The 20,073-nt window shown below is 61.5% G+C and overlaps 3 protein-coding genes across 8 annotated transcripts; 1 reads left to right on the top strand and 2 right to left on the bottom strand.

Moving 5' to 3' along the window:
• Positions 1-34: 34 nt before the first annotated feature.
• On the bottom strand, positions 35-2,258 carry FREY1 (Frey regulator of sperm-oocyte fusion 1). Of its 2 annotated transcripts, XM_019412316.2 has the most exons (3): positions 669-2,247; positions 379-452; positions 35-192 (listed from the first exon to the last, which is right to left on the bottom strand). In XM_019412316.2, exons 1-3 carry the CDS (start codon positions 770-772, stop codon positions 71-73), a joined length of 300 nt encoding a protein of 99 aa, XP_019267861.2. In that variant the 5' UTR covers positions 773-2,247; the 3' UTR covers positions 35-70. The 2 variants fall into 2 exon arrangements, with proteins under 2 accessions (XP_019267861.2, XP_019267860.2); XM_019412315.2 differs by having other exon boundaries at positions 379-2,258.
• Positions 2,259-4,020: 1,762 nt separating this feature from the next.
• Positions 4,021-11,313, bottom strand: PEX16 (peroxisomal biogenesis factor 16). 4 transcript variants are annotated; one of them, XM_019412308.2, is made up of 11 exons: positions 10,256-11,301; positions 10,021-10,056; positions 9,172-9,248; positions 8,722-8,855; positions 8,485-8,585; positions 7,389-7,559; positions 7,150-7,302; positions 6,976-7,048; positions 6,736-6,855; positions 4,804-4,868; positions 4,021-4,207 (listed from the first exon to the last, which is right to left on the bottom strand). In XM_019412308.2, exons 1-11 carry the CDS (start codon positions 10,365-10,367, stop codon positions 4,149-4,151), a joined length of 1,101 nt encoding a protein of 366 aa, XP_019267853.1. In that variant the 5' UTR covers positions 10,368-11,301; the 3' UTR covers positions 4,021-4,148. The 4 variants fall into 4 exon arrangements, with proteins under 4 accessions (XP_019267853.1, XP_019267857.1, XP_019267854.1 ...); XM_019412312.2 differs by having other exon boundaries at positions 10,330-11,300; XM_019412309.2 differs by having other exon boundaries at positions 7,389-7,469; positions 10,256-11,284.
• Positions 11,314-14,196: 2,883 nt separating this feature from the next.
• LARGE2 (LARGE xylosyl- and glucuronyltransferase 2) lies at positions 14,197-20,001 on the top strand. 2 transcript variants are annotated; one of them, XM_053899796.1, is made up of 15 exons: positions 14,197-14,470; positions 14,565-14,723; positions 14,822-14,931; positions 15,257-15,339; positions 15,608-15,701; positions 15,972-16,143; positions 16,271-16,375; positions 16,861-16,973; positions 17,049-17,174; positions 17,252-17,407; positions 17,537-17,697; positions 18,129-18,407; positions 18,763-18,912; positions 19,034-19,229; positions 19,486-20,001. In XM_053899796.1, exons 2-15 carry the CDS (start codon positions 14,627-14,629, stop codon positions 19,693-19,695), a joined length of 2,052 nt encoding a protein of 683 aa, XP_053755771.1. In that variant the 5' UTR covers positions 14,197-14,470; positions 14,565-14,626; the 3' UTR covers positions 19,696-20,001. The 2 variants fall into 2 exon arrangements, with proteins under 2 accessions (XP_053755771.1, XP_053755770.1); XM_053899795.1 differs by having other exon boundaries at positions 15,608-15,731.
• Positions 20,002-20,073: the final 72 nt, after the last annotated feature.

Genomic DNA, 20,073 nt, shown 5'->3' with positions numbered 1-20,073 from the left:
GCCCAGGTGGTGTCCATCCCAGGAAAGGCCGAGCCTTTGCTGCCCAGAATAGCTTTATAAGGGGCTCCCGTCACAGGTGTGCGTCGTAGTAATACTCTGCCATGTCTGGCCCGTCCCGCTTGCGCTGCTGGGCCTGGGAGAGCAGGGGTCGAGGCCCTCGTGGCCAGGGGTGCTTGGGTCGAATCCCATAGTCTGAGAAGAGAAGAGGGCGTGCGTGGTAGGAGGACTCCACTGAAGTCCCCCCAACCCCCCGCCCCGGAACAGAGCTGTTACGGATGAGAGGACCTAGAGGAGGGACCCGGGGGGCCCCTCCCCTAGGGCATGTGTCCCGCATGGGGTGGGGGAGGGGCGGGGCAGGGCAGGGCTGAAAGATACTACCATCCACCAGGCCGGAAAATGGCTGCGAGATTTCTAGAGGGCCTGAAAGTTCTTCAGGAACAGATCGCTGAGGCCTGTGGGAGATGTTGGGGTGCTCAGCCCTGGCCCCAAAAGCCACTACCACTTCCCCTGTCAAGGCCCAGGGTAGGGGACAGGGTGAGCCTCGACGCCCAGCATAATGGCACCAGCCTGTCCTCAGGGGAGGGGAGAGGGAGGCAGCATGGCAGAGCCACCCACCTTCCAGGCCCCCCGGCCCTGTGGACCCCTGACCCTTTGACCCCGGGAGATACCTCGGTGGCTGGGGGCCGAGGAGTGCGGCTGCCAAGACGAGGTCCAGGAGGAAGAGGCTCAGCCCGGCCCTCGGGTACAGAGCCCCCAGCATGGCGAGAACCATCTCCTCAGGTCCCTGACCCTGGCTTCTGCCTGCCCCTCCCCCAGCAGGACGGAACCACTGCCAACTCCCAGGGCCACCTCACAAAGGGGATTAGTTCCAGGGCTCGGTGTCACTGCCCAAGAGTTCAGGGCACAAACCTTTGGAGTCTGATCTCGGTTCAAACCCCAGCCTTGCCTCTTGCTAGGTGGACATGTCACAATTGCGGGCCTCAGTTTCCTCACCTGTGAGGTGAGGTACCTACGTATGTGCCCAACGTGTGGCACACGGGGAGGTCACGCAGAGCCCCGGCCGTCCCCACCTGCTCTCCCTCAGCGATGCCAGGACTGTCCTGCCAGCCAGAGCGGGCCGCTCGACCTGCTCAGAGATGCCACTGGCAGTGAGCCCGCTCCGAGGGACCTCCCCACTGTTCCCCAAAGCTTCCAGCGCCGTGGCCCCAGGGCTCCACGGGTCCTGCCACCGCTCCCGAGGCCGGGCAGGGAGGGTCCAAGTTTGGTGGCAAAGCCTGCCACCTGCGCCCCGGAGCGGAAGCTTGCCAAGGGTAGGAACTGGTTTTGTTCACTGCAGGACCCCCAACCACCACCGGCGGACGTTCAATAAATATGTGTTGAATGAACCAATGCAGCGTGACAGCATGCAGACAGGCTCTTCTCGGGCTGAGAGCCCGCCATGGGGCCCTTTCTTTGACTCCCGCTCAGCCCCGTTAGTGCCACGCAGACCCGGCTCACTTCGCAATCTCAGAGACTTTAAACACGAGACCCCCGGCCCCACTCCAGACCCGTGGAATCAGACCCCGAGGGCCGAGTGGGGCTCTGCACTTTGGAAACCCGGCCGCTTCTAAGACGGCGACCTACTGGGGGTCCAGCCCCACCCCGGTAACTGCCAAGGTGCCCAAGGCCCAGAGAGGGACGGCCTGGGCTCCTGGTCCTCAGTGCCCCGAGGCTGACAAGCCCTGGTGTCTCAGTCCAGACTGTCCTCGTGTGCTGAGCCCACACACTAAGCTCCCCGTGGTCATCTCCCTTTCTGCATCTTGCACACAACGGTCCCTCACAAACCTGTGCCGGGACCCTCCGTCCTCACCACAGTTCGCCACCGCTGGGAACCACGGGTTCTGGACACTGCCCAACTCAGTCCCTCATCGCGCACACTCCTTGCCTCTGAGATGCCAGTCTTCCCCTCTATCCACAACGGGTCCCAAGGCATGCCTGGGTTCCACCTACACCCTGCCATCGCCCTGCCACGGCCTTAGTCCGGCCCCATTCTGCCGCCAGGGTCACCGTGCTCCCCCTCCAGCACGGTCTGCCACCAGCACCCCTGCACCAGGCCACTGGGTCTGTTCGGGGTTTCTTTAATGTTTCTTTTTTGGGGCTCCTGGGTGGCTCAAGTCAGCGAAGCGTCCGACTTCGGCCCAGTTCACCATCTCACGGTTCGTGAGTTCGAGCCCCGTGTCGGTCTCTCTGCTGTCAGCGCGGGGCCTGCTTCAGACTCTGTACCCCTCTCTCTGCCCCTCCCCTACGGGTCCTCTCTCTCAAAATACGTAAACTTAAAAAAAACAAAAGTTTCTTTTTGAGAGAGAGCGGGGTGGGGGGTGGCAACGGGGGGGTCAGAAGTGGGCCCACACTGACAGTAGTGAGCCTGATGCGGGGCTTGACTCCCAAACCGCAAGATCATGACCAGAGCCGAAGTTGGTCGCTCAACCGAGCCACCCAGGTGCCCCCCGGGATGAGGTTCAGAGTGGCCCACCCCGCCCCCCCGCCCCCCCCCCCCCCCCCCGCCTTCCGGAGGCAGGTCCGAGCTTCTCACCCGGCCTGCGATGGCTTGCTGGATTTGGCTCTGCCTTTCCCCTCCCGCTCATCCCTTCTGCTCCCGCCCTCCCATCCCTTCCACCCCAGCAGCGGCTCACACGGCTGTGACTGTTGTGACTGTGACACGTTACCGCTTTGAAAGCCTGCTTGAAGGGAGGCCTCCTCGACCGGTGCGCTCTCCGCAGGCGCCAGTCTAGGCAGCAAGCATCCCCCACTCGCCCACCTCCGACCTAGCTCTCATGACCTAGACTCGCACGTCCACATGCCCACCTATCCTGGCACGCCGCATGCACTTACACGTGACTCCGCCGGTCCTTGAGAGCCGGCCGACAAGGAGACCTGTACTTACTCCCTGCGGAATGCACAGCACCAGGCCCAGGGCCGCTACAGGGCAAGTGCCTGGCCACAGTCATTCTACGCAACACGAGGTCGAGGGCCTCAAGCTGTGACTACCTGAAGACTGGTCCCTTCACTTTCCGGCCCAGGACCTGGGTGTGCCTTTCCCAGAAGGATCTGGGGGGGGGGGGGAGCAGAGGCAGGCTGGCCCCTCCTACAGTGGCTCCCCCCAGGGTGTCAGAGGAGGTGAGGCAGGGTGGACACCTGTGCAGATGGAACCTTCAGAACTTAAAGGGCCGTTCATCTGGCTAGAAAGCGGCAGGAGGGTATGGTCCGTTCACAGGGCAAACGGAGGCTGAGGCTGGGGACAGAACACGCACAAAGACCAGGCTTCAGTCGCTCAGTCTGGGTCCCTGCACCCTCTCCAGCAGCGAGTGTGGGCCTGGGAAACTCGGCCCGGAGGGAGCTGGCAGGGAGAGTGTGAGGAGACCCCAGCTCACACCCCCTGAACCCGAACCCGGCTTTCCCCCAGAGCCTCTCAGGCTCCCAGCATCAGCCCCAGTACCGGCTGGCGGCTGACCTACTTGGCCTATGGGAGAAGCCCGCTGCCGCCAACCGGGGGTTCAGGGCTTGAGGTGCCCCTCTGCGGCAAGCCGGGCCCACCACTTGTCAGGCTCCAGCACAGAGGCTGACAGGCGGCCACCGCCAAGGGCAGCGGGAGCAAGACGGTCCTGCAGGGAAGGGACACGCAGAGGCTCTGGCCAGCAGACACGCGGGCCGATGTCATCCACCGCCCAGGTTCGGCCTTGTTTGTTGTCAACACGGACCGGTGACAGGGAAGCGGAGTTGACTTCTGCAGCTGCCAGCAAGCGGCTCCCTATACGCGATGGGGCTAAACCCCAGCTTTCTGTGGCTGGAGGAGAGCGGGGCCCAGTCCCAGCAGAGGCTTCTCGGCCCTGTGACGAGGTACGGGCTGCAGCGGCTCCATCACCGAAGAGGGAAGGGTTGAGAGGATGTTAGGGGGGTGCCCTGGTGGCCGGGCGGTGGGCCGGGCCTGGCCACATGGGAGTGCCAGGTGCCCTGGGCAGTGGGCATGAAGAGGCCACATGCTCGGACACCGCCGGAGTCAGTTTTATTATAGCAGAGGGGCCCCGGGGGAATGAAGGGCCGAGGCACCCCCTGCCCCCAGCAGCAGGGCGCGCCACCCCGCCCCTCCCTGCACCCGCTCCCGGGGTGTGTCAGCCCCAACTGTAGAAATAAATTTTCTGCCAGGTGGGCAAGTAATCCATGAGCGGCCCTGCAATGAGAGAGAGTTCGGGGCTGAGAGCCAGACTCCAGCCTGACTCTGCTCTACCTGAGGCCTGTCTCGGCCACTGCTGCCCCAATACAGCTGCCCACAGCTGCCCAGCCAGGAGCCCAACTGACTCTCCCACCTGTCAGCCCATAAGGAGGCAGCATCGCGGTGATCCCCGTCCCCCTTAACAAAGATTCTCAGGCTCAGAGAAGCCATATGGCTTGTCCAGCTATGGATGGCGACAGCCTGTCTGCTGAGGTACGAGCTCCAGTCTAGTGGGCTTCAGCCTGGCCATAGAATCCCCACTCAGAGAAGCCAGTGTCACATCGCTCCAGGATGCTGAGGCAGGACTAAGGCTGACAGCCCAATGTGGCCTGACGCTCCTCCCACGACAGGACGCCCTCTTCCAGCCACCCCTGAGGCTCTACAGGCCAGCCTGGCTCACGCCCAGGAGCTGTCACCCACCCAATCCGACCTCTGGGCTCTCTCTCCTGTCAAGAATCAGATTGCAAGGAGATAAAGAGAAAACAGTCAGGGATGTGGGCCACTCACAAGATCTGTGATACCCAGTCATCACCATCCCACCATCCCACACTTACTCGCGACCAGGCCAACGCCCGGGACATGGTCTGTCAGTAGCTGGAGAAGGAAGTGGATCCTTGCCCTGCAAAGAGAAGATAAACAAGGCGCAGGCTGAGGAGGGGGTCTGGGTGCCTGCAGACCCCGACACAAAAGGATGAGAGCTCTGGGCCACAGGCCTGGGCCGCCCACAGCTCAGCCGCGGACGGGTGGCATATTCCCAGCACCCCACAGACACCGCCTCCCACCCCTCTCTCTCCCTCGTCTTGCCCTTCCTTCTCCTGAGCCCACAAACACTCATGGAGCCCCAAGCAGGGACAGAGATGGCCCAGAGGGAAGGACAGTCCCACCCTGCCTTTGAGAAGCCCCCAGTAAGCCAGAAGAGCTGAGCCACACTGAAACCTCACAGGCCCACGCTGAGAGTGACCAGGCCCCAACGGGGCATGCAGTCTGAGGGGGGGCACACTCAGAGGAAGGGACAAGGGCCGAAGCCCTATTTTTTAAGAGACAGGGCTTCCCCACAGGAGAACCTGGGGTGAGGCGATGGTGTTGGGGATGATAATAAGAAATGATAAGGGGCGCCTGGGTGGCTCAGTCGGTTAAACGTCCGACTTCGGCTCAGGTCATGATCTCGCCGTTTGTGAGTTCGAGCCCCGCATCGGGCTCTGTGCTGACAGCTCGAAGCCTGGAGCCTGCTTTGGATTCTGTGTCTCCCTCTCTCTCTGCCCCTCCCCTGCTTGCGTTCTGCCTCTCTCTCCTTCAAGAATAAATAAACACTTAAAAAAAAAAAAAGAAAGAAAAGAAAAAGAAGTGATAAGATTCCCGGCACTCACTAAGTGCTTACTACATACTGGGCATAAGTTTCTAGACCTTTCTCAGTCTGGGCCACTGCTGTGAGGGTGCGAGGCTGGTCTGGTCTCTGCAGGAATGCACGCCACACTAGAGGCACGCAGCCTGGGGAGCCCCCTCTGCCGTCACTGTTGCCCCAAAATGCCTCGGTTCCTGGGGGGCTATGCTTTCTCTGCAAAGTGCAGACCATCTGGGAGTGGGGGAGGGGGAGGGGGGAGGTCACACGGTCCACGTAAGTCTCTGGAATATTTCTCTAGAGCAAGGAATACGACTTGGCTTTAGAACCTCGTGAGCTTCCAAACTTATCTGAAAACAGCAATTGCCAGGCCAAGCTATTTTCGCCAAGGTGGTATTAAGTTTGGCCCAAACCTGCTTCCTGTTGCCTCAAAAACACACCAAGCCAAACCAGAGCCGGAGGTTGTGGGGCCATAATGTTAAATGTAATTCTAGTTACTGTTTCAGTCTTCCTTGTTAAGATGTAGACAGAGGGGGTCTGGGGAGCCTCCGGTCCGTCTCATGGCCCCAGTCGTTGTACAGGGGCCTCGGATCTCAGTGTGACCTGGGGCAGTCGCCTGGCAGGCCCTGGGGAGCGTGGCCCCAAGCCACCCCCTACTTGCTGCCAGGGAGCCCTGTGTCCAGCTGAGGACGCTCACAGGTGACGGCACAGAGGCTGGGCGAGGTAGGGGCAGGCTAAGAGACAGCATGGAGGTGGCACCCGGATCTGCCACTGGCCAGCTGGGCGGCTCTGTTTCAGGTGCCCGGCTTCTTTGAATCTCAAAGGCTTCTTCTGACAAGTGGGGATCCAAACTACTCAACCATCGCGCCCACACCCGCCACCATCCCAGTGGCCCTGCCCTTGGCGTGCTAACACCCCTTAACTCCTGCACGCTTGGGCTGATGGCTCTGAGGCAGGGCTGGGCGGGCCGGCATCTGATGAGGAAGTGGCCGCACCCAGGACGGCACACAGCGGGTGCTCGCTCTGGATGGAGGACGGAGGGAGGAGGGGAGAAGACGTGCTCGGGGGTTGGGACACCAGTGCCCTGCTGCCCTCCCCTCCACGCGGCCGAGGGTGGGCCTTGCCACTTGCGGTGGCCGGTCCTCACTCGGAGAAGCGGTCATAGAACGGGGAGCGCAGCAGGTAGTAGAGCAGCAAGATGGTCCGGCGCCGCAGCTCCAGCCGCTCCCTCCGGGTCAGGCCCTTCCTGTCACTCAGGAGGCTCAGGCTGGGGGCAGGAGGGGACACGGTCAGGGGCAGCAAGAGAAGCAGACGGCTCGGGTGAGGACAGGCCTGCAGCCCAGAGCCCGGCAGAGGGAGCGGGGCCCCCAGGAGGGCCCAGGCTCACCTGGTCACATCCACGACACCAGACAGGAGCCAGGGCGTCCACGACCGCTGACCCCACAGGCCCAGGCTGAGCACTGACGGCCAAGGTGTCAAGGACGTCTCCAGCGCGTGGCCCGCCCGCCCACTCCCCATCCAGCCCACCCCGCAGCGCCGGCCAGCCCCGTGCTAAGGATACGGTGCAGCAGGGGCCGGGCGATATACAAGGACTCTGCGATGGTCTCTTGCAGCCCCAGCGGGGTGGGGGGGACACTCAGCTCCTCGTGCTGCCGCTGCTGTCGTCCCTCCCGCTGCTGGGGGGCTCCCCAGTGCCTCGAGTGCAGGGACGGAGCTAGAACACAGGGGGGGCAGATGAGCAGTCAGGCCCAGGCTGACCTGAGCACTGAGGTTCCCAGTCCAGCTACATCCTACACTTACTGTTCTGGAGGGTTCGTACCACTCGGTTTGACCGCTTCCCAACGTATGACTGCTCCTGGCTGCCGGGGCTCTGGTCACAATCTAGCACGGACAGACAGAAGGCCGTACTGTCAGAGGGACATGTTTCCAGGAGGGCATGCAAAGAACAGGTGCACAGTGAAGGCTCGCGGGCTAAGGGGAGAACGGATGAGCGCGGATAAGCGTGTACTAAGGCCGTGGCTGAGGCAAGGACACCGTAGCCAGGCACTGCGGCTCAACATTCTCCCTGGCCTGGGGGAAAGGTCAGCATCACCCGTGGCAGGCGAGCCAGCCAAGAACCCAGGCTTCCCAGGGACTAAAGCGGCCCAATCACAATTGTGGGGACCGCAGCACCAGAACGACCATGTCTTCTCAGTCCGTGGCTTTCAGTAGGACCACAAGGAGAAGCAAAGAGCTGTCCCCACTCAAGGCCAGGAGAGTCAGGCCTGGAGGCCAACCGGTGAGGAGTCCAAAGCCCTGAAGGGACAGATCTGCCAGGTACCCTGCCTCATGAAGCTGTGCCTCTTGATAGATAGAACGAGGCCCAAAGACATGGTTGGCAGGACCTCTGTCTCCTACTCAAGCCGTCCCCTGTTCCTGCTGCCCACCAAAAAGAAGGAGGACTCTGGCGCCAGAAGCCCTGAGTTCAAGTTCTGATTCTGCCCCTAGCCTAACCTTTCTTCTTTTCCTCTGTACAATACAGGGTGACGAGAGCAAACTGAGCTGATAGGGACAGATGTGCTCCATAAACAGACAACACTCGGGGTGCCTGGGTGGCTCAGTTCGTTGGGCGACTGACTTCGGCTCAGGTCACGATCTCGCAGTTTGTGAGTTCGAGCCCCGCGTCGGGCTCTGTGCTAACGGCTCAGAGCCTGGAGCCTCCTTGGGATTCTGTGTCTCCCCCTCTCTCTACCCCTCCCCTGCTCATGCTCTGATGCTCTGTGTCTGTCTCTCAATAATAAACCAACGTTAAAAAAATTTCGTTTTAAACAGACAACACTCCACTCATGGTGGCCGGTTCTCAACCCACAAATTAATCCCGTGTCCCAGGCCACTCCAGAGCATGGAAGCACCTTACCCGGGGAATGTGCCTGGGTCTCCCTGTCCAGCGGAATGATGGGGGGTGAGGTCTGGAGGCCAGCCTTGAACCAGATCAGCAGGAACATCCGTAGGACAGCCCTAGGTTGGGAGTATGGCAGGGCTGCGGGGGAGGTGGCTAGCCAGCAGGGGGTCAGGGGTGCTCTGCTGAACCCCATACGAACCGCTGGCCTGAGATGCCCCCACCCAGGCCCTGCCCTCCTCAGTCCCGACATACTTGGCCAGCTGGATGAGGGCAATGACGAGCCACCGGCCCACTTCACCCCACACCTTGGCGGCCCCCATCTCCATGAACACCTCCACGCACTCGAGCACACTCAGCCACGTCAGCAGCTTCTGCTGGGTCAGCGACTGCAGGAACCCCAGGCCAAGAGGTCAGGGAGGGGCCCCAATCCCAGGCCCTCCCCCTAGAGGATTCCTCTGACAGGAGATACGGATTTTCCCCTAAGGCTGCACACGTAGGCCTGCGTTCTCCACGGGAGACAGGCTACCCTATGTCTCTGGAACTCAGAGAGGGGGACGCTAACAGCTCGACCCTGCGCCTTACCAGACGGCTTAAAGCTCATACTCTGAGACCAAAACACCTGCCACCCACGCGGGCTGGTTGTTACCACTTTACTCCCAAATCCCGACGCTTCCCGCCCTCGGCTCCTGACAGAATCCTCACCACAGGCAACTTTTTCCGCAGCTCCTTCCGCAGGATCCCGTCATTGAGCAGCACAAGCAGGTTAGAGGCGGAATACACTGAGGGGTAGAGCGCAGCCTTGAGGGGCTGGTGTGGCAGCCTCCAGGCCCTCCCCTTCTCTCCAGAGCCGCAGGGCTCACCTGTCACCTGCTGGGCTCCACCAACCACTCTGTGGAAACCAACCTGCCTCCCCACCCACCTCCTCAGAGCTCCACACTCCCCAGTATGACCTCGTGGGGGCGGTTGGCACAAGAAAGGATAGTTTGATCTCGTGACAAACCCTGCTGGACAGCACTGGTCATCCAGCCGCCCAGAACTGCCCATCGCTCTCAGCAGCCACAGATGTGTGGTCTCACCTCCTGGCCTTAGTTCTCTGCAGCCCGTCCCTGAAAGTCTGCTCCACCTCTACCGTTCACTACCTCCAGTGCTCCCTGGGCAAACACTACTGAGGCAGTTACAGCCTGGGGATCCTAGAATGTGGGAAATCCAGGTTTGAATCCTGGTTCTGGGATCATCGGTAGCCGTTCCCTAACCTCACTGCCTTTCTGTTCCCTTAACTGGACACTGAGAGCGGTAGCGGTACCCACCTCATAAGACTATAGGGGAGGGATTAACTGGGCAAAGGCAGGAAAAGTGCTTGGGCCAGCCGCCTGACCAGTCAAGGTCCCCAGATTTGTCTCTCGACTATGGGGACATGGAGGGCCCAAGACGGTGAACGCTGGACCTCTGTCCGATTCAGTCACAGCACAGGACGATGTAATGGAAAACCTACGGGTGGTCACCTCTCTCGGAAGCCCCGCCGCCCCCCACCCTCCCCAGAGCCCCGCTCACCCAGCTCTGACAGCTCATGCGAATCCGCGAAGCGACCTGGGGAGAAGGCACAGGAGGCGACGGTAAGGGTTTGACTCAGCCTGCGGCTTCGGGCCCTGGACGTCCCCTCCCTATGCCCTGTGGGAACCTGAAAGGAACTTCTCGAGCACAGCGACCACCACCCTGACTCCGAAGGGACGGGGCTAGTGGGGTCAGAGCCTCGAAGGGATCGGGCATAGATAGGTCAGGGTGGCACCTGCCAGCAGGTAACTGAGGCCCCGCACTGCCGTCTCCAGCTGGGCCGTGGCGGCCGGGTGGCGAGTCACGTACTCCTGGTAGCGGAGGCTCAGAAGCCGCAGTTTCTCCATCCTGCCCTCGGAACCGACAGACTCACGCACCGACAGTACGACTGGCTGCAGCGCCCTGCTTCCTGCGCCCTCCTTCCTGCTTCCGGTCCTAGGCCCGCCTCTTGGTTGCTTAACTTCCGCGGGCCCGAAGGATGTTGACGTGAAGGGCCATTGGGACTACCCTTCACCCCATTTCTTAAATCACCTCCCACTAGAATAGCGCTTAGCAACGGAGGGCCTAAACCTGCCCTCCCTGATCCTTCAGGTCATTGGTTAACACACTCTCCGCCCCCGACCCACCCAACAAGTTGGGGCCCGGTTCTTCCGCCTTCCGGGTGGGCTGCCCTCGCGCCTGCGCAGTTAGCAGTTCCAGGAAGGCTCCCGCGGTAGTCTTAGCAGTTCATCCTAGAGAATGGACCAGGACCCTGGAGTCTTTCCAATAGAACGCCGAGAGGCTCGAGCTGGAGGACCGGATTTTAAAGGGCTGGGAGGTAGCTCGCAAAAGGAACTTCCATCAGACTTGGGAGGCGCGGGGAGAGTCTTGGCAGGTGCGCGTTTGACCAGTTGCCTCGTCTGCCGTCCTCCCCGAGGTAGTGCGGGGGAAACTGAGGCAAGGAAGAGTACAGCCTTCCACGCAGTCTGGATTCCCTGGTCAGCACTGTTAGTGCTGGGCTTCAGCCACAGCTCCCGCATCGACTGTGCGGACCTTCACTCCCATCTTCGCAGAGAAAACTGTTTCGGACTTCTGCTATTGGCTCGGGGTGACCTGATCGAGTGTTTCCCTTTTCTGGATCTCGAGTTTCCCCATCTGTAAAATGGTTTAAGGAAAGACTTGGTCCTTGAACTCAGGCGCAATCTCAGAGCTCTTTTCGGCCCTCGGATGCACCTCCCGGTCCTCAGCTGCTCCCCAAGGGATGGGGGAGACTCCTGGGAATCTCCTCCCAAATGGGGCAGCCTCCCAGAAAGGGGCTGTGATGGGAGAGGAGCGGCCAGAGGTTGATGCTCTGGGGAGGCCGCCACTAATTGGCTGTGGGGAAGGGGGCGGGGCATGGGTGGGGTCGCGCTGCTGAGCCCTTGGGGACCTGGCCAGTCCTTTTACCCTGAGAGTAGCAATACAGTGTTTTACCCAATTCCCTCTGCCGCTTATTATCTGCAGGCGAGGAAAGGATCTACTTAAGAATGCCGAGTCACATTTGAATCTTGGTCTAGTCTGACCACAGAATCTAGGCGGTTTAAGCAACACACCTCACTTGCCCTCCTTTCGCTACCCCCTCCTTCCCCCTCCTCCCCAGCTTAGTTTTTTTCTATATCAAGTGGGGAATCATAGCTGCCCTCCCGACTCATGCCAAGCAACGATGACTCGGGGAGATGTGTCCAGGGGCCTCAGGAGAGGCTAAAGGTCTTGGAGAACGGAGGGGGTCGTGGGCATTCTCAACATTTCTCACCACCTCCTGGGAGCCAGGCTCACTCATACACCACTTCTCCTGGCAACCTGGCCAGCTCGGTATGAGCTCTTTTTCACAGATGGGGAATTAGAGACCCAAGTAGGGAAAAGGACTTTGTCCCAGGTCACGTGGCATGGCATTGGCCAAATGGACCGCCATGTGTGCCTCCCACTGCACTGTCCTCTCCCCTGCTGCCCATAGCCCAGGAAGGGTGGTGCATCGAGACCACTTGGTCTTGACTCAAATTGGCAGCTGGGTTTAAAACTAGGACTCAGGCTACTCAGTATGGGGCTCTTTCTCCCTGCACCCCACCATCTTAATGAACTTGTTCCCCCAACCTCACCAGTGGGCACTCCTCCAGTCTCTCCCTCAGCAGCTGTGGAGAGAGAGTGTGGAGTGTGTGAGGTTCCTTTGATACTCCCAGGGCTGATGGTCCTGTGGTTCTGGGGAGGAACAAAGTGTGGAGAACAGAGCCACTGCCTCCCCCGGACAGAATGAAGGGCGCTGGGGCTGGCGCCTGTTTCTCTTCCTTCCCTTCAGGACTGGGAGGGGCTCATGGGCTCAACCAGTTGCTGCCTGAATTTCCTCTCCAGATCGCTGCCGATTAGATCCCAGAAACAAAGAGTGGCCGTGAGTGCAGGAGCCACCCAGGACAGCCCCTCCCTGCTGGGTCCCTGCCTGGAATTCGTCACCTGGTTGGGCTGGAAGGGCCTCTGGGCAAGTTGGGCCAGAACCTCCCTCCCTCTAGTCTGCCCTGAGCCACAGGAGAAGAGAGCTAGACTAGTCTAACAAGTACAGAGGAAGACACTGAGGCCCAGAGAGGGAGCCTGACTAGGCTAAGGTCACACAGCAAAGTCTTGGGCAGAGATGGGCCAAACTACGTCTCAGGCCTAGAAGACCAGTAACCTTTCATATGCCCATACCTGTCTCCCATGCCCCCTGGATGTCCCAGAACAACCTCTTGGAGGCCTGGCAAGCATCTCATCAGACAGGTTTCTCTGAACGGTAAGGTTAAGAGAGGGGTGCGGCCAGCACTGTGAATAGCCACAGTAAGTTCTACAGCCCCAGGTCCCCCACAAGCTCCCTGGACAGGCCCTGACTGTGTGCTCTACCCTCTCCCTCACATTTATACCGTCCCCTCACCTCCTGCCGCCCGCCCTGTGGCTACTGAGGGTGTTGGGGAGGGATTTGCCCAACCCCACTCCTGCTCGTGTGGAGGCTCAAAGCTTCAGACGCCAGAATGGCCCCTGCATCCCTGCATCTCCTCTTAATTGCCAGATGTGCAGGGAGCCACCATAAGTCTCCATGGCAACCACCGCCCCTGGCCTCCAAAACTGGACCTTCCTGGAAGACCCTCATCTCTCAGAGAAAGGCCTCTTGGAGGAGGAGACTTGAGGGGTCTCAGCCTGGGCTGCTTTCCACAGCTTCTTTGGGGGTTAGGGTCTCTCAGCCCTCACTTTTTATAGGTGAAGTTGGGCTAAAGGACCTGTGTCACGGAGAGGCCTGATGCCTCCCATCCACTATCCCCATGAGCAGCCTTCTTCCAGGGGGGCGACCGGCTATACACAAGTCAGCAAGGTCAGTTTTATAGGAATAAAATAAACCAAGGGATGTAGAGGAGGAGCCGGCCTTGTGCGAATCTGGCAGAATGCAGGCAGAAGGAATATCAAGGGCAAGACCTCAGGCAGGAAACCCTTAGAGAAGAGTAGCAGGAAACTTTGCCTTCGGGGAAGAGCCTGGAAGGGACCTGGGAAAGGGGTGGGAGAGTGTTCTAACAGGTCACTTCAATTCTCAGACGAGAAGAATGCGTGTGTGTCACAGGCTGGGGGTAGGGGTGACTGAGAAGAGGCTTGTCAAACCTCAGCACGGGGCCTGGCGCGCAGAATAAACGCTCAGTCCACCGTGGTGGTTCAGGGGGCCAGGCTGCGGCCTGCTGTGTGGTGCAAGGTGGGGCATAATTAGAAATCCAGCCCCAGCCCCGGTTCACAATGCGCGGGTCTAGGCAATGGTGGGGGTTCCTGGCATCGGTGAGGCCCCTTGCCAGCTCCTGGGCAGGAGTAGACCTGGAGGTGGCTTTGTCTGGGCCGCGCCGCCAGAACTGCGGGGGGGGGGGGGGGGGGGGAGGAGGGCGGGGGGAGGGTGGAAAGCCCGGGAGCAGGAAGAAAAGCTGGAGCTCCAGGTGCTCCGCGGCTCCCGGGCAGGTCTCCGCCAGCCCGGCCTCTAGTCCCCAGAGCAGGTGTCCCTGACCCTCGAGGCCCCGCATTCCACTTCTTCCTCCTCACCCCCGCCGTCCCTTTGATCCGGGGCCGGGGGTCACGGGCCCCTCCCAACGGTGGGAGGTTAAGGGGAAGAGATGGGGCCCCAGAGCTGGGAAGAGGGGGATGGGCTCAGGGCAGGTAGCGGGGACTAGGCCTTCCTGGGTGGCTGCCCCGGCTCCCTCCAGCCATCCGGCTCGTTCCCAGGGCTGGGGGAGCCGTTGGATGCCGAGGCAGGGGCGGGGCCAGGTCCCCAGGGGTCTCCCCGCCCCTACGGGCTCCGCGGAGCAGAGGTGAAACCTGAACCTAGGTTGGGGGCGGGGCTGGCTCCTGCTCCTCACGGGGCTGGCCTGCGCCTCCACCCCCTTTTCCTCCAGCCGGCTTCTGGAAGGGGAAAGTCTGGGTCCCCGAGCGCCTGGAGCAGGTGAGGTGGCGACTCAGTGCGGGAGGGAGGATCGGGCAGCCGTCGGGCCCCGCCGCCCGAGGCTGATCCTCCTGCCTCCCTCCCGGGTCCGCAGGGACCGCGATGGAGCCCGCAGCCCGGGGTCGCTCCCCGCCCTGAGCGCCCCCGCAGGCGGCCATGCTGCCCCGAGGGCGCCCCCGGGCGCTGGGGGCCGCGGCGCTGCTGCTCCTGCTGCTTCTGATCGGATTTTTCCTGTTCGGCGGGGACCTGGAGTGTAAGCGCGGCGAGCGAGGAGGCGAGCGGGGGAGGGGGGGGGGGGCGGGGGGGCCCCGGGATCCTTCCTCTGTCCGCTGACGCCACGTGTGCCTCCAGACGAGAGACCGCGGGGAGCTGCTGCCCTCGACGGAGACCCGCCGGCGGGCCGCGGGGGCCACAACCTCTCGGACTGCGTCCCGCCGCGGCCGCTGCCGCCCAAGTGCGAGGTAGGCGCGCGCGGCCCCTGGCGGCGGGAATCTCCGGGGCTCCGCGCCCCAGCCGGGCCACCCGGGCACCTGTGGGAATCACGACACCTGGCGTGGGCCCAGACACTGACCACCCAGCCGGGGACGACGCGTCCCCGGGCTCCCGCCTCGGTTTCTCCATTTGTGAAATAGAGGTGAACTCCTACTCCACATCCCCCCACCCCATTCTTCCTTAGCTCTTGTTGCCGGGTGGGGCTACACTACCCTAGGCCAGGCCAGGCCAGTCGTGGGCTCTCACCTTCGAGTGGGGGAGGGGCTGCTGCCCACCTCTGCGCCTCCTCCCCAGCTCTTGCACGTGGCCATCGTGTGCGCGGGACATAACTCCAGCCGAGACCTCAACACCCTGGTGAAATCTGTGCTCTTCTACAGGTATAACCAGCTGTCAGGGTGGGGGTGGGGAGGCAGGAGTGGGGGGAACAAAGTCTTGGGCAGGATCTCAGAGCTCCAGTTCCCCCATCTGCGCCACAGGGACAGTGTCCCTTCCTCCCTTGAAGGTGGTTCTAAGAATATCCTAAGCCGGGTATGGACCGGCTCTTTGCAGAAGTTAGTGCTGCCGCTTCTGAGCCCCTCCAGTGGGTCTTGTCCCATGTTCTCCCTTCTCGGGCCTATCAGCTTTCCTCACTTGTCCTTCCCCAAGGAAAAATCCACTGCATTTCCATTTGGTGACTGATGCTGTGGCCAGGAACATTCTGGAGATGCTCTTCCACACGTGGATGGTGCCTGCTGTCGGGGTCAGCTTCTATGACTTGGAAGAGCTCAAGGCAGGAGCCCTGGCCCTTCTGCACTCCTTTCTGGCTGCGCACAGCCCTTTCCTCCCTCCCAGGGCATCGGGGTGAGGGTGTGGGGGAAAGGTTAGAGCTGCCTGGGACCCCCCCCCCCCCCGCCCCCGTCCCATCACACCTACAGAAGCTCAAATCCCTCACCCCTCCTGGGTGCGTTCTGACACTCACAGGCCCTTCTCTGCCAGGTTCATGCCCTGTCCTTCCCCCCACCCTCCGCAGCCCCAGGTCTCCTGGATCCCCAACAAGCACTACTCTGGCCTGTATGGCCTAATGAAGCTAGTGCTGCCCGGTGCCCTGCCCCCTGACCTGGCCCGTGTCATTGTGCTGGACACAGATGTCACCTTCGCCTCTGATATCGCAGAGCTCTGGGCGCTCTTTGCTCACTTTTCTGGTGAGAGGTCTGGGACCCAGCCCCAGCCAGCCCCCCTCCCTGGCCTGTCCAGGCCCCGCTGTGGCCTAGCCCTGAGCCGAGGTCCTGTGGCAGCCTCAGGCAGCTGCCTCGTGCCCTCCCCTCCCAGACAAGCAAGTGATCGGTCTTGTGGAGAACCAGAGCGACTGGTACCTGGGCAACCTCTGGAGGAATCACAGGCCCTGGCCTGCCTTGGGCCGGGGATTTAACACAGGTGGGACAGTGGTGGTGGGAGGCAGGAGGGGTGGCCACTTGTCCTCAGGCCCCAGGGACTGGGCAGGGCACAGAATGCTAGGAACACCCCCCCCCCCCCCCCCAGGAAGAATAGTGCTGTGGAAAGAACATTGGGAGAAGAGCCAGAAAACAGTTCCGACCATGGCTGTTTGTGTTGGATGACTTTGGCCAAGCCACTTGGTCCCTCTGGGCCTCAGTTTTCTCATCCATTAAATGGGGATGATTTTATCAGCCCTGGGATCACTGAGCGTGAGAAGATGGCTGTGGAGGTGCTCCGTAAGCTGTGCAGCGCGTCCCCTTTACCCCCAAGAGGAATAATTATTGACCGAGGTGGTCCACGCTATGTCTGAACAGACAGAAAAAACCAATGGGTCAAAAAATAACCATTCAAAAGACGCCTTCATGACCCCTGGAGCCAGGAGCTGGATTAGCCCAGGTGGGCATGACAGCCTTTCCCCTGGGCAGGTGTGATCCTCCTGCGGCTGGACAGGCTCCGGCAGGCCGGCTGGGGGCAGATGTGGAAGCTGACCGCCACTCGCGAGCTCCTCACCCTGCCCGCCACCTCACTGGCAGACCAGGTCTGTGGGAGCTTTTGAAAGGGGGGGTGGGTGGGGCAGGCTCTGGGCCGGGACGTGATGGCTGTCTCCGCCCAGGACATCTTCAATGCCGTAATCAAGGAGCACCCGGGCTTGGTGCAGCCCCTGCCCTGCGTCTGGAACGTTCAGCTGTCAGACCACACGCTGGCTGAGCGCTGCTACTCGGAGGCATCTGATCTCAAGGTGAATGGGGTGGGGGCTGAGCGGTGGGCTCCTCTTCCCTGCTCCTAGCCCCGCAACAAAACCCTCTTGGGTTCCAGGTGATCCACTGGAACTCACCAAAGAAGCTGCGTGTGAAGAACAAGCACGTGGAATACTTCCGAAACCTCTACCTGACCTTCCTGGAGTATGACGGGAACCTGCTGCGGAGAGAGCTCTTCGGGTGCCCCAGCCCGCCCCCTCCGGGGACCGAGCAGGTGAGAGGGAGCCGCCTTCCCTTGCCTTGGGGAGGCTCTGCCCCTCTCTGCTCTGGGGGGACCTGGCCTTGCCTGGGGACCTATCCTCCTGCCCCAGCCCCGGTCCTTCTCTCCCCTCAATGTCCCCAGTTGCAGCGGGCCCTGGCACAACTGGACGAGGAAGATGCCTGCTTTGAGTTCCGGCAGCAACAGCTCACCGTGCACCGGGTGCACATCTCCTTCCTGCCCCATGAGCCGCTGCCTCCCCGGCCCCACGACGTCACCCTGGTGGCCCAGCTCTCCATGGACCGGTGAGAGTGCCAAGGACCGCACCAGGGAGCAAGGCCTGGGAATTTCCAGAAACCTCCTCCAGAGAGGACGGTTTCAATGGGCGGAGGGGAGAGCTCTCATTGCCTGGTGCTTGAGGAGTTCCCGGATTTGGAGACACTGGCTGTGGTTAAGAGCTTGGGTTTTGGGGATCGTGTAGGTGCCTGGAAATGCCTGGAAATGCCCTCTGTAGCTGTGGGACCACGGGCAAGTCTTAGTATCTCTGGCCTTTGGTGTTCTTGTTCTGTGAGAAAGGACCCACCTTGTGGGGTAGTTGTGAAGATTAAGACCAGCTTAAAGAGCACTGGGAAGGTGCTTAATAAGTCACTTGAAGGGGGTGTTTGCAGCGGCTGACCTGGGGGGGGGGGGGCGGTGGTTCCAGCCGTCCTTGGGCTGACCACCCCCCTTGTCCCAGGCTGCAGATGCTGGAAGCCCTGTGCAGACACTGGCCAGGCCCCATGAGCCTGGCCTTGTACCTCACAGATGCAGAGGCCCAGCAGTTCCTGCGTTTCGTCGAGGCCTCGGCAGTGCTCTCCGCCCGGCAGGACGTGGCCTACCACGTGGTGTATCGTGAGGGTCCCCTCTACCCTGTCAACCAGCTTCGTAACGTGGCCTTGGCCCAAGCCCTCACGCCTTACGTCTTCCTCAGCGACATTGACTTTCTGCCTGCTTATTCCCTCTACGACTACCTCAGGTGGGCCTGAGGAGGGAGGGAGAGGGACGGTGTATGGGTGGGTGTGGATGGCGGGGGGGGGGGGGGGGTACCCGCAGGACCCCGGGCAAGTATGTCGTCGCCCGGGAGACGTCTGGGCCTCAGTTTCCTCCGTAAGATGGGGTTTGTATTGGGGCAGGGGGGCCACCTCGTTTCTCTGGGCTGCCGTAGGAGAGCGCGGGAGGCTGGGGCCCGCTTCCCATGGCAGCTCCATTTCCGTCCGTCTCCTGCGGGGCGTCTGGGCGAGCCAGCTTTGGGGCCTGCGGCTAAGAAAAGGAAGGGAATCGCTGGGCCCAGAGGCTTCCCTCTTCTCTGTTCATGGGTGCTCCCCCGACAGGGCCTCCATCGAGCAGCTGAAGCTGGACAGTGAGCGCAAAGTGGCCCTGGTGGTGCCGGCATTCGAGACCCTGCACTACCGCTTCAGCTTCCCCAGTTCCAAGGCCGAACTGCTGGCCTTGCTGGACTCGGGCTCTCTCTACACCTTCAGGTGGGAGAGGCCACTGCTCTGCTCGGCTCCGTTCTCCCCCCCCCCCCACCCCACCGCTCCCCCTACCCCCTCACTGAGCTCCTGGTTTCAGCTTGGTTCTCTGCCCTCTCCTGCTCCGCAGGTACCACGAGTGGCCCCGGGGCCACGCGCCCACAGACTATGCCCGCTGGCGAGAGGCTCAGACCCCGTACCGTGTGCAGTGGGCAGCTGACTATGAGCCCTACGTGGTGGTGCCTCGTGACTGTCCCCGGTACGACCCCCGATTTGTGGGGTTCGGCTGGAACAAGGTGGCCCACATCGTGGAGCTGGATGCACAGGTGAGGGCGTGCCTTGCTGCCTCTGGTTTCAATTTGAATGCCTCCAGGCCCAGGGAGCTCACTATGCCTCAGCGCGGCAAGTGCGCCATTAGGCAGTACTGTTAGAAATTCCACCTTTGGGTAGAACTCAAATCGTCTGCCCTTCGACCCTTCCTTTGGCTGTAAGGGGCTATTGAATAAGCCTGCCCCCCCCATCCCCCCAGAGCTGTAATCTTGCCCTCAGCCCAGAATGTCCATCTGCCTCCCACCCCTGCAGGAATATGAGCTCCTGGTGCTGCCCGAGGCCTTCACCATCCACCTGCCACATGCCCCGAGCCTGGACATCTCTCGCTTCCGCTCCAGCCCCGCCTATCGTGACTGCCTCCAGGCCCTGAAGGACGAGTTCCACCAGGACTTGTCCCGTCACTACGGGGCTGCTGCCCTCAAATACCTCACTGCCCTGCAGCAACCCCCAGGCCCCGCCTGACCCCCCCAGGCTGGGCCTGCAGCGGCTCACCCCTGCCCACCCCCCCCCCAACGACCTTGGCTTTCACATGCTCCCTGCAGACACCGGAGCGGCCTTGCCACCCATCCCACCCTCCCTGCTATTTAAATTATTGAAGGTCTCAGTGGAAAGGGCTTCAGTTGGAGCACCTGTGGGGTGGGTCCTGGGGGCCTCCCGTGCTGCTATGGCTGGGGTCTAGTCTCACTCTGCCCCAGTGGTTTGGGGGCTGGTTCCCCTAGCTTCATCTGTACATCTCTTTTTCGTAATTAAAAGTTTTTAAAGCCCTTTTGCACGTTCCTTCTGGTTTGGGGGCATGAGGGTGTGGGTCAGCCGGGAAGGTGCGGAGTCTCCCTGGAGTCG

The sequence above is a fragment of the Panthera pardus genome, unplaced genomic scaffold, assembly GCF_024362965.1.
Source record: "Panthera pardus isolate Hobbes unplaced genomic scaffold, ASM2436296v1 HiC_scaffold_12, whole genome shotgun sequence".
Taxonomy (NCBI): domain Eukaryota; kingdom Metazoa; phylum Chordata; class Mammalia; order Carnivora; family Felidae; genus Panthera; species Panthera pardus.
The sequence above is the reverse complement of the archived record's forward strand: the minus strand, read 5'-3'. Positions and strand labels throughout refer to the sequence as shown.